General features: G+C 34.9%; 1 protein-coding gene across 1 annotated transcript; it reads right to left on the bottom strand.

Moving 5' to 3' along the window:
- Window positions 1-1,344: 1,344 nt before the first annotated feature.
- LOC141391900 (esterase B1-like) lies at window positions 1,345-7,931 on the bottom strand. The gene is made up of 4 exons (XM_073964610.1): window positions 7,525-7,931; window positions 7,187-7,457; window positions 6,230-7,120; window positions 1,345-6,165 (listed from the first exon to the last, which is right to left on the bottom strand). Exons 1-4 carry the CDS (start codon window positions 7,677-7,679, stop codon window positions 5,710-5,712), a joined length of 1,773 nt encoding a protein of 590 aa, XP_073820711.1. The 5' UTR covers window positions 7,680-7,931; the 3' UTR covers window positions 1,345-5,709.
- Between the last annotated feature and the right edge of the window lie 6,849 nt (window positions 7,932-14,780).

Below are 14,780 nucleotides of genomic sequence, written 5' to 3'. Positions count from 1 at the left end.
ATTTCCTACCATTTTGCCAATTAATAAGGGAATTTCGATTTCAAATTTCATTTATTGACTTTTTGAAATGGCATTTGTGGAATTGTTTTGGCACAAAACGTAAACAACATTTGTAGCGTTTTTTGCATATCATTATAGTGTTTATATTTTTTCGTTTTTGTTTTGCTTTGTTTAGCGGTTAATTTATTGTTTTCTTGCTTTCGTCTGTAGTTCAATATCAAGTGCCGGTTTTCTTATTTTGTTTTTATTTGGCATGAATGAATGAGGCGGGGAGTGAATAAACCTCAAGATTGTGGATTTGTCTGAGAGAATTATCATCTGTGTGGTTTTGTTTACACTAGCCGACGATAATCTATTATTGTGCGTATTTTTCACTTTGAAAATAATATTGAATAAATAAGCGAAATTTCTCATTCCGTTTTTATACCTTTCAAAATAGTATGGAAGTTGTATTAAGTTAGCTTTTCCGTTTGTAATGCATTGAAAAAAGTAGTTTTCGATTTCTTTGTTTTTTGCTGTGTTGATGCTGCTTCTCTTACAGCATATTTTCAGAATTTTTTCACTAACGGTTGCAGAGATATCGCTCGTTGAAAAAGTCGAATTCTGCGAATTTAAATACGAAGGAGGATTTGAATTTGAGATATTAAATTGGCACAAAAAATGCTGGTACAATAATTGCTAAACCATTTTCAAAATCGAAAAATGAAAAAGTTTTTCAGATGTTTAATACGAATTGCTAAATAAAACAACGAAACAAATGTAAATAAATAATACAACGTATTATTTTTTTTTTTTGGTAATATAAAATATTTTGCATAGTGGTGTATGGGAAAACATTTCCTGACAAATTTTAGAAAAATTTAGAAAAAATAGTTATTATTTATTTAATCGTAGTAGAATACAAAAAAGAATTCAAGAAAATCTGAGAGTACAATCATTGATAAAAATTGATTTTAAATTTTAAATTGTGAAAATTGCATCCAAGATCGCTGTGCAATTTGTTTTCTATTTTGTATTTTTTATAAGATAGCTGATAAAACAACAACAAAAAACATTTTTTTCTTTTTCCCAGCTAAAATCCTCATTACAAACCTCCTTTCCCACCCATTATATTAACAAGGGCATGTCGCGCGAAATATCTGGTTATTTTGTAACCACTGAAATAAGTAGTCAGAATCTACTCAGTATCTACTTATTTTAGTGGTTACCATCTACCTATTTCAGTGGTTACAAAATAACCAGATAATTCGCGAGACATGCCCTTGTTAAAATAATGGGTGGCAAAGGAGGTTTGTAATGAGGATTTTTGCTGGGTTGGACCAATATTAAAACAAGTGTTGAGTATTTCTTTGTATATAGTTTTTACAAAATTTAACTTTTTACTTTTAAAAAAAGCGGCATTTCTGGAAGCATTAGTAAAAACAAGTAAAAAAGCGTTAAGTTCGGCCGGGCCGAACTTTTCATACCCTCCACCATAAAATATTCTGAACTAAAATGGAATAATTCGTTTTCATTCCTGTCCCCAACTTTAAGTGGGTACGTTAAAATGTCAGATAATGTACATAAAATGTTTCATTCGGTAGGCCCTTTTTTATGGTGCCTATATCTAACTATGTATGTTGACAATTTTTGGTGGGCTAGAAATTGGGAGGTACCGTTATATAGGGGTTATAATAAAACATGGACCTATATTGATAGTTTTTGATGGGAACCTTTAATGTCAAATAACTCCTAATTCGGTTAAAAATTGTAGCTAAAATCCTCAAAATACCGAAAATCGGCACATAACGGGGGAACATCAAATGTCATTAACAGCTAGTTCGGAGGTATGTGGGCTATACGAAAATATGAACTTAAATGAACAATTTTTGTTGGCTTTTAAATTTCAAATTACAGAAAGTTCGTCCAAAAAATAAAGCTAAGGTACGGAAAATCGGGAGGTTTGTTTTGGGGCTATACCAAAACATGGACCTACGTTCGGTTAAACATTTTAAGTAAAATCCTCAATGTACCGAAAATCGGGAAGTATCGTTACATTGGGGCTATGTTGAAACCTTCAAATGTAAACTTACAGTTAGTTCGGTTTAAAATTTTAGCTAAAATTGCCAATTACTGAAAATTGGGAGGCACCTTTATATGGGAGCTATATCCGAACATGGACCTATGTTGACAATTTTTTATGGAGAGGTGTTGTGACCACTAAGAACTTCAAATGTCAAATTACTGCTAGTTCGGTTTAATATTGTAGTTAAAATCATCAAATTACTGAAAATCGGGAGGTACATTTATATGGGAGCTTTATCAATACATTGACCTTTCTTGACAATTTTTGGTGGAGAGGTGTGGTGTCCACTAAGAATTTCAAATGTCAAATGTTCAAATTACAGATAATTCGGTTAAAACTTGTAGGTAAAATTCTCAAAATACCGAAAATCCGTTATATGGGGATACCGAAATCCGTTATACCGAGGTACCGTTATATGGGGCTATACCAAAACATGGACCTACGTTCATAATTATTTCGAATATAAGTTTTTTGGTCACTAAGAACCCTAAATATCAAATTATAGCTAATTCGGTCTAGAAATGTGAATTTAAACGTCAAAATACCTGAAATCGGGCGGTAACGTTATATGGGGCCTATTCCAAAACATGGACTTATGTCCACTAGTTATATAAATTTATTGACATTTAAGAACCCTAAATGTCAATTTATAGCTAAATCGTTCTGTAACTAAATGTAACTAAAACATCAAAATGCCATAAATCGGGGGTACCGTTATATGAGGGCTATACCAAACCGTGGACCTATGTCCACACCTTTTGTAATATAAGTTTATTTATACTTAAGAACCCTAAATGTCAAATTATAGCTTAATCGACCTGGAAATGTACCTAAAAACGTCAAAATACCGTAAATCGGGGGGGTACCGTTATATGGGGGCTATACCAAAACGTGGACCTATGTCCACAACAATTGTTATATAAGTTTATTGACACTTAAGAACCCTAACTGTCAAATTATAGCTAAATCGGTCTGAAAATGTAGCTAAAAACGGCAAAATACCGTAAATCGGGGGGTACCGTTATATGGGGGCTATACCAAAACGTGGACCCATGTCCTTAAGTTTTGTTATATAAGTTAAGTGACACTTAAGAACCCTAAATGTCAAATTATAGTTCCATCGGTTTGAAAATGTAGCTAAAAACGCCAAAATACCGTAAATCGGGGGGTACCGTTATATGGGGGCTATACCAGTTAGTTTGGCTAGGTCGAGGAATTTATCTACCAAAAATTGTGGATATAGGTTCATGTTTTGGAATAGTCCCGATATGAGACTCCACCTGATTTTAGATATTTTGACGTATATGTATTTAAATGTAAATGTATTTTTAGATACATTTTCAGACCGAATTAGCTGTAATGTGGCACAGAGGGTCCCAGTGGTCAAAACCAGACTTGCCAAAAATTGTAGACTCAACTCTAACTCATTTTTTGAGTTACCGACAAAAATCGGTATCTTTAAAATGCAAAATTATGAATGAAACGTTCAAATAAAAGCTGACAACACTGTTGCTACCGGTAGAACTTTACGACTACTTTTTATTGGTCGTTAACTTACCGAATAATATCGTTAATTACCGAAATTAAAAGCATTTTAATTTTAACGATTTTTGTCGGTTAACTTTAAAAATGTGTTAGAGAATCGCACTACTGATTCGCCGTAAAGACCCACTAAACCTTACAGAATAAAAAGAGAAATCTCCCTTTCCTTGGGGTTAAAGATATTTACTGGTGTAAAATTACTTTATAATCTACTTATGTTTAAATGCGAAATGATGAGTTTTTACCTAAGATTAGACAAAATCTTAATTATAAGATTATTCGATAAAAGAAAAGCTCACCCACAAAGTCATTTCAAAACTGTCCATACGAGATTTTGAAGTCACTTTAGGCAGATATATAACTGATCATAAGCTTTGAAGCAACACGATATAAGCCGTAGCCTTTTGTTTCCCACTAATTTTATCTTCAATGTTTAAATGGAATAAAAGTTATTTTAGTCAATGATTTGAGAAAATTGTTTTTCATTTCCTAGTATTTTTTCAATTTTTTCAAAGTGGTTTGTGCGTTATTTTAATCATGAGCAGGCAAAAGTTCATTCATTCCCGCTACAGAAAATCATACTTTGATGAAAAAAAGGTCAAAAGGTAATAACACTAGTGTGGATGCTTTCGCTGTTCAGTAATAGAAAATTTGAAGATGATCGGGAATTCGATGATTCGTTATTCGAGTGAATGGAAACTCTACCTTCAGACAAAACTTGAAAAAATCGGAGAGTTTTCGTTTGGGTCGTTCCCGTTGGGCTTTCGATTATACATGTGGGTTAAATGGGATATTTTTGCATAAAATGACTCTAACATTGAATAACTCTACTAAACACGCTGCGATTTTGTTGGAATTTTTTTAAAAGATAGGTATAATTTCGCTCTTCAAGAAAATATATATCTTTGGGGGGACAGACCCGTTTACTTCGCTTATTTTAGCCGGTTCGTCTGAATATGTTCATATTTCCCTTATAAGTGCATAAAAATCATGTGTTTTTTAGAAAAGCTATATCTCAAGAATGGTTACTTCTAGGAAAAAAATTATAAAGACCAAACTTGTAGATTATTTTTCTGTCTACAATATTTACTTTAGTCACTATTTGATTAGATCAACCGTGTTCAAAAAATAAATCCGAAAACCTAAAAACCCTTAAAATTTGACCTTTGACCCCGAATAACTGTTTTTGCACACATGGGATCGATGGGGACTTTTAGGACATTGCTGCTAATGGCAAACCTTAGCTCTCCACCAAAATTCAGCTCTGTGGGAATTTTTGCAAACATAAATACATGTATGTACATATTTTTTTTTTAAGAACGCATGCGCACTAATTTAGCTTTTGTCTTGTAATTTGAATTATTCCACATGAAATTCGAAACAAAAAAACACAATTTTTTATATTTTGTTTTTCGAATTACAATTAAAATGTTTCGAATTAAAATTCCAAAATTCGAATTACAAATGGAAAAAATCGAATTACAAATGAATTAATACAATTTACAAATGCTAAAACTCATATTATAAATAAAATAATTCAAATTTCAATTGGAATTCTCAAATTAGAAATTAAATAATTCGAAATCTCAAATTACAAATGAAATTTTTTAAATTTTAAAGGAAATTCTTTCAATTACATGTTAAAATGGTGTAGTTGAAAAGTACACGAAGGTGCAGTGGAACAACACCCGAAGGTGTAGTGGAAAAACACCCGAAGGTGGAGTATAAATTTATTAGTGTGAGTTTCTCGAAAAAATAACATTAACGGCGGTCGTTAAAAAGTTACAGCATAGGCCCACAGGTATTTTTAAGTTGTTAGCCACATTTTCGTTAAGGGTTCAAAATGACCGATTACAGGTGTTTTCAAGGTTTTAGCTACATTTTCGGGCAAGATTGGATGTCATTTGCCATTTATGGTTACCAGTTGTTTAAAACTTCTCCACCTAAAATTATTGGCATTCGTACTTTCGTTAAAGACAGAAAACTATACCATATAAGTTAAAAATATTTAATGGTAGTGGTTATACATTTTTCGGCCCGGACAAACATAACGCTTTTTTAGTTGTTTCTTATTTTGTTTTTTTTTTTATTCAATTTTTATTTTACAGCGATTCCGAGCCATACAAACTATTCCATACATCCAATTTATGTTGAAACTCTTTAGGCATTTCTTCAAATCGAATATCATTCGAAATTTTCAGCCACTGATTGGTATTACTTTGAGAAATAGTTTGCCATTCCGAATCCTTGGTATGCTGGCAATTAGGATTAGAAGATTTAGCAAAATTCACCCATAATTCAATCATGCGACGTATTGTTAAATATTCTTTTGAATCTTTTTCCAATTTCCAAGAATAAAATGAGTTGAAGAGATAGGCCAAGTCGTCGGCATGAGCAACACCCTCTTGAATATCTGAACCACAAAACATTTTGCGATGATGATTAAATGTGGGAGAATCAAAATCGAAGAGATATTGATAGGTGGGAGCTGTGGCAAGTTCTTTTCTAGATTTAACCACGCGGTGCAAGTCATGCCAAAAGGAATAGAAAGAGGCATGCTGTAAAAATAACAAAATTAATCATTTGAATGTAATGTTTAAACAGGTAATGCATGCCACTTACTTCCAAATAGTGCATTAGAAATTGTTGCTGATTATCCTCCAGACCTTTAAAGTAAAGGTCATATAAAACTTTTCCCAACAATTTGGTTTCTTCATTACTTTTGCTCACTAATAATTCCGGTGGAAGCAACAGCTCTGGCCTTGTTTTACACAATTCCAAAAGTTCTGGTTTATGTTTTACTGCGGGATATCTAACCAATCCCTCAAATGAGTTGCCACCAATTATCAAAGGTATAGAATTTGACCATGAGGTTTTCATAGATTCCAACAAAGGTTTCCGAATAACAGCCTCCGAATTATCATAAGGTTCAATTGAGGGTACAAAGGCAAAATAGCTTCCTTTTAATATAGCTTCTTGATTTAACTTATCCATTTGAAACAATTCGTTTGCTGGACACTTTTGTAAAAATTCCAAAACCTCAGCATCATTGTTTTCTCCTTGATAACCCATTTCGCAAGCCAGTCGATAGGCTAGATCTGTTGTATCTTTTGTAAGTGCCCAGTTATTTAAAATACAACCTGACTGGCAAATGGCTTTGTGGAACAGTCCCTTGGTCTGTTCTGTGCACATCATGAAGTGTACAGCAGCAGCTCCAGCACTCTCTCCAAATAGAGTTATATTTTCATTATCACCACCAAATTGGTCAATGTTTTGTTGCACCCACTTAAGGGCTAACACTTGATCTTTTAGACCCGCATTACCGGGAACATTGAGAGATGGATCCGTTAAGCTGAGGAAGCCAAATACCGAAAGACGATAATTAAAGGTGACCAATATAACGTCCTCTTGCATAAAATAGTCAGGTCCATATTTTGATTTAATACAGCTACCCGTGTTAAAGGCACCACCATAAATCCAAACTAATACAGGAAGCTTTTTCTCGGCATTGAGCTGCAATTGGTAAATGTTTTAGTCATTACCTGATTTTCTTTAACAACGTTTTACTTTGTCACTCACCGTTTTTGCGTAAACATTCAAATACAAGCAATCCTCTGACCCTTCAATTTCACCTTGGTAATTCTTCTGCAGAGGTTTGCCACTAAATTCGAGGCAGTCTTTGACGCCATCCCATGGCTGGACTGGTAATGGTGCTTTAAATCGCAAATCTCCCAAGGGTGGTTGGCCATATGGAATTCCCTCAAAGCTGTAGTAGTCATCATCGTATATTGTCGTACTCTTAGTGCCCCGCACTAAACCTTGTGTAATTTTTACAATTGGATTTTGTTCTCTGTCCGTAAATTAGGGGTTAATTTGATTTAATTTCAGCAAAGAAAATACAATACACAACAACTTACCCGCTGTCCATTGTAGCTAGTCCTGATCGAATTGCACCACAAAACCTTACTGAATATTGTTCGGCCAGTGAAATGTTAAAATATCTTTTCAATGGAATTTCTCTTATTTTAAGAGAACTCAACACATAATTTTTTAAAACATTCGGGAGAGACATTTACATTTGACAATTTCCAATTATAGGGTTTCGTATATTTTTATTAACTTAACCGGAAAGTATTAAATATGTATATTCAGGTATCACACTTCAACGCAATCTGTACCTTCAATCTTATAAAATTTCTAAAGTTTTGTGCTGTTGTTGTATAAGTTATTGACTTGTTTATAGTATGTCTGCGAAAGTATATATTTTAATTAATGCATTGCTGCGGTTAACACACGAACTTTTGCTATGAGAAAATATATAGGCGAGTTATAATATAAAGAGGTTACATTGTGTTCGTTGTGTGGAGGGGTTTTAGTTGTGCTTAGGAGAACAATAGTTACGTGTCAGCTAGAGCTGGCAAAATATCGATAGCACTATCGATACTATCGATATTTTATTTTTGGGCTAATATCGATTGTTATTTTTTCTATCGATATTATCGACAGAATTCCGTCATTCGTAATATTGAAAGAATAAGCATAATAATAACGCCAAAGTCAACACAAATGAAAATTGTTTGGATCAATTAGAACTGAAAAGTCTTTTTTAATTTTTATATTTTTCTTGCCACACAATGACACTACGAAGCATTTTTTCTTTTGTAAAATAATGATGCGTTTATGATCTCGAGGAACAAATTTGAACCCTTTTCACTTTAATGCTGGCTTTACATTTACGAAATCCACTCTATTTCAACTGTCAATTCATTTGCTTAAACGTCAAGTGAAATCGAATGGATTTCACATGAGTTTTCATTTGACATATACCCAAAGAATTGACAGTTGAAATCCGCTCGATTTCGTAAAATCAAACGAACTATAAATTTGAAAAGTTTTAAATGTTTTTGTTTATTGGAACATAAAGGGGAAGGGAAAGCTTATACAAGTTGGCGCAAAAGTAATCCCCCTATCAGAAAATGCTATAATTTTTGCGATTGTTCTGTTTTGACATTTGTGAAGTAAACACATGCGAAATACACGTTGATAAACAACGTTACGCTACACTGCTCCAGAACGCGGAATATTGGTGACTATTTATTTGACCAATAATCGGTCGGTGACTTTGGCACAACGTGAATTTCGTTGTAGACGTTTAGCCGCTCGCTTCGAAAAGACTGGCACAACACGAGATGCTGCCAGGCATTCTGCAGAGAATATTGCTGCTGTAGCCGAGGATGTCACGGAAGCGCCTTCGACATAGACCAGACGACGTGCCACGCAAATGGGTATCAGTTGACGGTCTTTACAGCGAATTTTGGTACGATATTTGAAGATGTTTCCGTACAAAGTCCAGACGGTGCATCAGCTGTTAAACGCTGACCGCCAATCGCGTCTAACATACGATCAATCCATCCTTAATCACCACCAAGAGCAAGATGATTTTTCATCAAAAACAATCATGAGTGATGAGGCGCTCCAGACTTGTTATTGTGGGGCTTTTTGAAGTCGCGGGTTTATGTCAACAAGCATCAGACTCTTTCAGCTCTTAAAGACAATATCCGCCAAGAATGTTAGGACCTATCTCCGGAAGTTTTGGCCAAAGTGATGTAAAATGCCATAAAAAGGGCTCAAATTACAATAAACTGTGGCGGCGGCCATTTATCTGATATCATATTCTCGACTTGATGTAAAAAAAATTAAAAGACCAAATAAAAATAATCCACAAGAAAAATCAAAGTTTTTCATTTTTTTTTAAATTACAGCCAAAAAACTTCGGAAGATTACTTTTGCTCCACCTTGTATATAAACAGGCTGTAATTTTCATAAAGAAAACTAACCCGACAAAAAGGTCTAATGTGTATGGCGTTTTAAATGTAGGAAATCCACTGGATTTCAGTTCTCACCTTGCATTTTCGTCAAATAAATCTTTGCAAATAAATCCAGTGGATTTTATTTGACTTATACTCTATGTAGTTGAAATTTAAAATCCACCGTTTTGATTTAAAATACAGGCGATGAAAAACTAACGATAGTATCGAGACTATCGATATTTTATAAGAAGTATCGAAACTATCGAATGGTGCGACTATCGATAGTTTGCCAGCTCTAGTGTCAGCCCATACTTATTTGCTGTTGAGTTGGGATTTGGCGAACTGTTTGCAGGTACCCAGCAAAAGTTTGGGAGCTACATGAATCGATAAATCCAATACAACATTATGTAAATAAGCTAATACCCCGTTTATATATAACCGGATTTAACAAAATAAATGTCAATTCCATTGCTTATATTTCAAACAAATCCTCATAAAGAAGGTTAACCCCGCAAAAAGCTCTAATATAAACGGCATATAACTTCGGTATTACCAGTAAGCTAAAAATATTGGATTATTTCTTTAAAATACTGCAAGGCAAACTATTTATTTTAATAAGTAATGAGTAGACATCGGATTTTTGCATATTTTTGAAATTTCATCTAATTGTAACTACACTATTATGTATATCGAATTATATCGTTCCAGTGATAGAAATTCGATATTATATTGCATATAATCAATAATATGTATAAAGCATTATAATTTTTAAACATATGCAAAAATCCGATGTCTAGTAATGAGTATTGTGGCGCAGACCGTGTGTGTCCGACTACTAGACCGAGAATTGTGTGTTTAAAGCAGGGTTTCGGAGTCGAGGTATTTTTGGCTCGACTCCGACTCCGACTCCAGACGAATTTTTTTCACGACTCCGGCTCCGACTCCGACTCCGGGTCGACTCCGCGAATGAATTCCTATACCACTAAAAATGAATAAAATGTGCAAATTTTTTTAACTTTTTCCTATATTTTGGCCTATACAGGCTAATGTGTTAGGTTTTCCTTACATATTCATTAGAAAGGACATTCGATCGAATACATTCGATCATATCAATATCGTTTCGGCCGAATCTTACGAAAGTTTCTGTCGGTTTTCCTTTTTTTGGACGAGTATATTCTGGACGGAATTCTTCCGCGTGAGAAAATCTTAAAGCTTTCAAAATATGTGAAAATGAAGGGGCAATACAAATCATAAGGACTGTCTGTGTAAATGCAACAAAAATTATAAGCAATTCATGACCAAGTTACAAACTGGATGTAAACCTACATTTTAGTGTGCTTAGTCTTAAAAGGAGAACCCCAGTTGTAAAGCTCAATAAAAGCAATTTTTTATGATTTTTTTCCGAGAACACTACGTAACTTTTTGTCAGATTTTTTTCTCCATCTGAAAGAGGAAAATATTACGAAGTTTTGAGGCAGTCAACGAAACCCAGCTTTTATTAAAGCATTTTGCGGGCCAACTCTAGCTCGAAAACTAATAAACCAATTGTCATATATTTTTGTGGCCGATTTCGAGAAAAAACACAGTTTATATGCTGCATACAAAATTAAATAAATTGTTCCCATCCAACGCTCATACTAAGGCAATGTTGTTCCAATCCGCTTAAAAATTTGACCACATATTCTATGCTACTTATACTTTCTACTTTTTTCTGAAATTTATAAGTAGGGATCACCCCTTAGACTAAAGTACAGCGCTCACATTGTGAAGTTTGGTGTGGAGTGGATAATTTTATTGAAATATTTGAGATATATTGTGGACACCACCCAGCACGTAGGCAAATATATGTCTTCTGGAACTGAAAAATTAGCACACTGAGATTTCGTGCATAAGAATATTCTACAAAAATGTTGCTAGGAAAATTTAAGGTATGGTCGGTCCACTAGGACAAGTAATCGATATTGTCATATTTTCATTGTCCTTTATCACTTTTACCCGATCCTTTTTTTCATGAAAAACTATATGATTATGTATTTTATTGAATTTCGTATAAGCTATTGATTGTGTAGAAAACTCGAATACACATGAACTATATCTGTTCCTGCCGGACGGATCCGGTTATTTTAATGTCTACATCTAAAGCCCTCATTGATTACACTACAATATAATGAATCCTAGAAGAAAGATTCGCCGTTTGTCAGACATCTGAAACATACGATACGATTTTTTGAGAAAGTAATGGGTAAAACTGATAAAGGACAATGAAAACGTGACAATATGGATTCCTTGGATATGGGAAACCTACATATAATTTTCGATGGAACATTTTTGTCAAAAATTTCATTTTGTTTTACTTTTTGAGTTCAAGAACAAAAAGGACATCGAAGGAACTGAGGTAGAAGGACAGCATATTCGACAGAAAGGTTCCTCATTCTATTTAACTGAAAACATGACATCTAACAATGGTGAAACAATATCTCGAAACAGAGATAAAAAGCTATTTTCTCAATGATTGATTGGGGTCAATCACAAAAATTCATTATGTCATAACTCAGAAATTTCAACTATGGGATCCTTTTTGGTTTTCATCCCGAAAAGGAATTTTTCCACTCCCAGATCTTGACTTCCATTTTGTGTAACAGGGTATTCAGTAAGATTTACCATAGAGACCACAATGTCTTTAATAGAAGACAAGGATAACTTCTCATAAAAACAAGATGAGAATACCAATAGAACTTTGTGAGAATACCAGTAAGACTTCTGACGAAAGAAGTTAAAGGTCCAATCTTAATTCGATTGTCATAGAACTTTACTTTTGTTTGCAAAAATGTAAAAAATCAATTGGACCAACAAAATAGGGATGAATAGAGTACACTTCAGAGGATAGTAAATATCCTGTGAATTTTCCTTTAAATTAGTGTAATATATCGTTTGCATATATGTTTTCTTATAACTTCCTTTTAAAAAATAATAATTTAAAAAAAAATTCTTGTTCCAAATTTAATGCTATATTTCTATTAAGTTGGAAAAATTTTGCCCGGAGTCGGAGTCGAGTTATTTTTTTCGACTCAGACTCCGACTCCGACTCCAGCAAAATTGCTCGACTCCGACTCGTAGACTCCGACTCCGACTCCGAAACCCTGGTTTAAAGCTCACCGTCGGCAAAAATACGAAGTGCAGTTGATGTAAATTCTTGCGTTTAAACAACCCTTAATGTTCGTGTGCGTGGCACTGTGTGCAGTGTGTTTAGCTACAAACCAGAAGTTCGCAAGTTCAATTCCGACAGGGAGCTAACTAAAAATGTGGAGTTTTGTAGAACGGAACATAAATGCATATCAACACTTCTTAAACAAGTAAGCAACGGCTATAGTCGGGAGGGGACCAACTATTTGATACCCTATACAACTACCACTTTGCATAAGCATTTTATTCTTTTAGGGAGTTATTAAAGTTATTCGGTTTATAAAACTGTATGACTAAAGGCCAAGTTAATCAAAATAATTGCAGTCTCATTATTGCAATCATGTGTTTTTTTTTTACTTTAAAGCAGAGATGGCCAGCAACAACAAATTTCCTATGACCGCGGGCATAGGCAAAGCAATCGTACTCACACGTATAGAGCAAACATCTTCGTGTGGCTTCGTTACGTTGACGAAACTCTTCTATAGAAAACTCGTAGAACTTATGTACTAACTTAAGGATGAATGACTAAATGTATATTCGACAGTCGTCAACCTTCTTGGAACTGATTTAAAGTCCACCTGGTCTTTTTGATTAGCAGATAACACATCTTTAATATAGCATAGATAGAAGCAGAAATATTTGGGTCAAGGGTGGTGATGTAAAAATGATGTCTTGTTGGTGTCCATGGAAAACTAAAATACCTTTGGTTTCTTTGGGTCATTTCGTTTTTTATAAGGGTAAATGTAGAGAAAATAAGAGTTTCTTGGACTTTCATTGCATAACCGCCTTGCACTCAGAGGTCTGCGGGTCGATTCTTAGGCAAAATTTCAGCGGAGCAAAATACACCTCATTAATGTTGGCGACATTTCCTGAGAATCTTACTTACTTACTTAGCTGGCCCATTACAGAACATTTGTTCTATAGGCCGAACTAAGAAGAGATCTCCATTCCTCTCTATTTGTTGCTTTGCACTCTGGAATACCGCGCCTTTTCATCTCATCATCCACTTGTTTGCGCCATCTATTCCTTGGCCTGCCAATTCTGCGTGCACCGCCATGTGGCATGTATTCATACACCTTTTTAGCGGGTTCATCATCGCTCATTCTTATGATATGGCCTAGCCAACGCAATCGCTGCATCTCGATACGTTTAACAATATTGATGTCGTTGTATAGCAGATACAGCTCGTGGTTCATGCGACGTCGATATTCACCGTAAACGCAGATTGGTCCGTAGATCTTTCGAAGAATTTTTCTCTCAAACACAACAAGCGCTGCCATGTCTGCTTGCGCAAGTACCCAGGCTTCGGAGCCATACATCAGCACGGGTAGTATCAGTGTTTTGTAGAGCGTTATTTTTGTTTGACGAGATGTGGCTTTGTTTTTAAACTGCTTACTTAAACCAAAGTAGCATCTGTTGGCCAATACAATTCTTCTTTTTATTTCACAACTGATGTCGTTTGTTGTGTTTACGGAGGTGCCGAGGTAGACGAAGTCTTTAACTAACTCAATATTATAGGAACCAACTTCTACAGTCGGTCCGAGCACAATGGACGCATTGCGCGTCGACACCATCAACTTGGTCTTCTCACCATTTACCGCCAGACCCACTTTAGCAGATTCTCCTTCGACCTTTATAAAGGTATCAGTTACTTCTTTTACTGATCGGCCCATGATGTCTATATCATCAGCATAAGCAAGTAACATGTGACTATTGGTGTAGACTGTGCCACTTCTTTTGACGTTTGCCTCTCGTATAACCTTTTCTAGCAGGATGTTGAAGAGGTCACACGAAAGGCTGTCTCCTTGTCTGAAACCTCTTTTGGTACCAAACTCTTCGGAGAGGTTCTTTCCTATTTTAACTGAGGACCTCGTGTCAGTTAAAGTCATTTTACAAAGCCGGATGAGCTTTGCAGGAATACCAAATTCAGACATGGCTTGCTGTCTTTGTCAGCCGATTTATTGCTGTCTTTACCTCATCTTGGCTGGGCTGTATACATTCAATACCATCTTTTGGGATTGGGACTGTGGTATCTTCGTCGTCTTCGCTGCTATTGGATACCAACAGATTTGAAAAATGTTCTTTCCATATCCTGAGTACACTATCTGTATCAGTTAACAAATTACCTTGCTGGTCTCTACAGGAGGATGTGCCTGTACCAAAGCCATCAGTTTGATGCT

Source organism: Musca autumnalis, unplaced genomic scaffold (genome assembly GCF_047663935.1).
Source record: "Musca autumnalis isolate F117 unplaced genomic scaffold, ASM4766393v1 scaffold_1, whole genome shotgun sequence".
NCBI lineage: Eukaryota > Metazoa > Arthropoda > Insecta > Diptera > Muscidae > Musca > Musca autumnalis.
The sequence above is the reverse complement of the archived record's forward strand: the minus strand, read 5'-3'. Positions and strand labels throughout refer to the sequence as shown.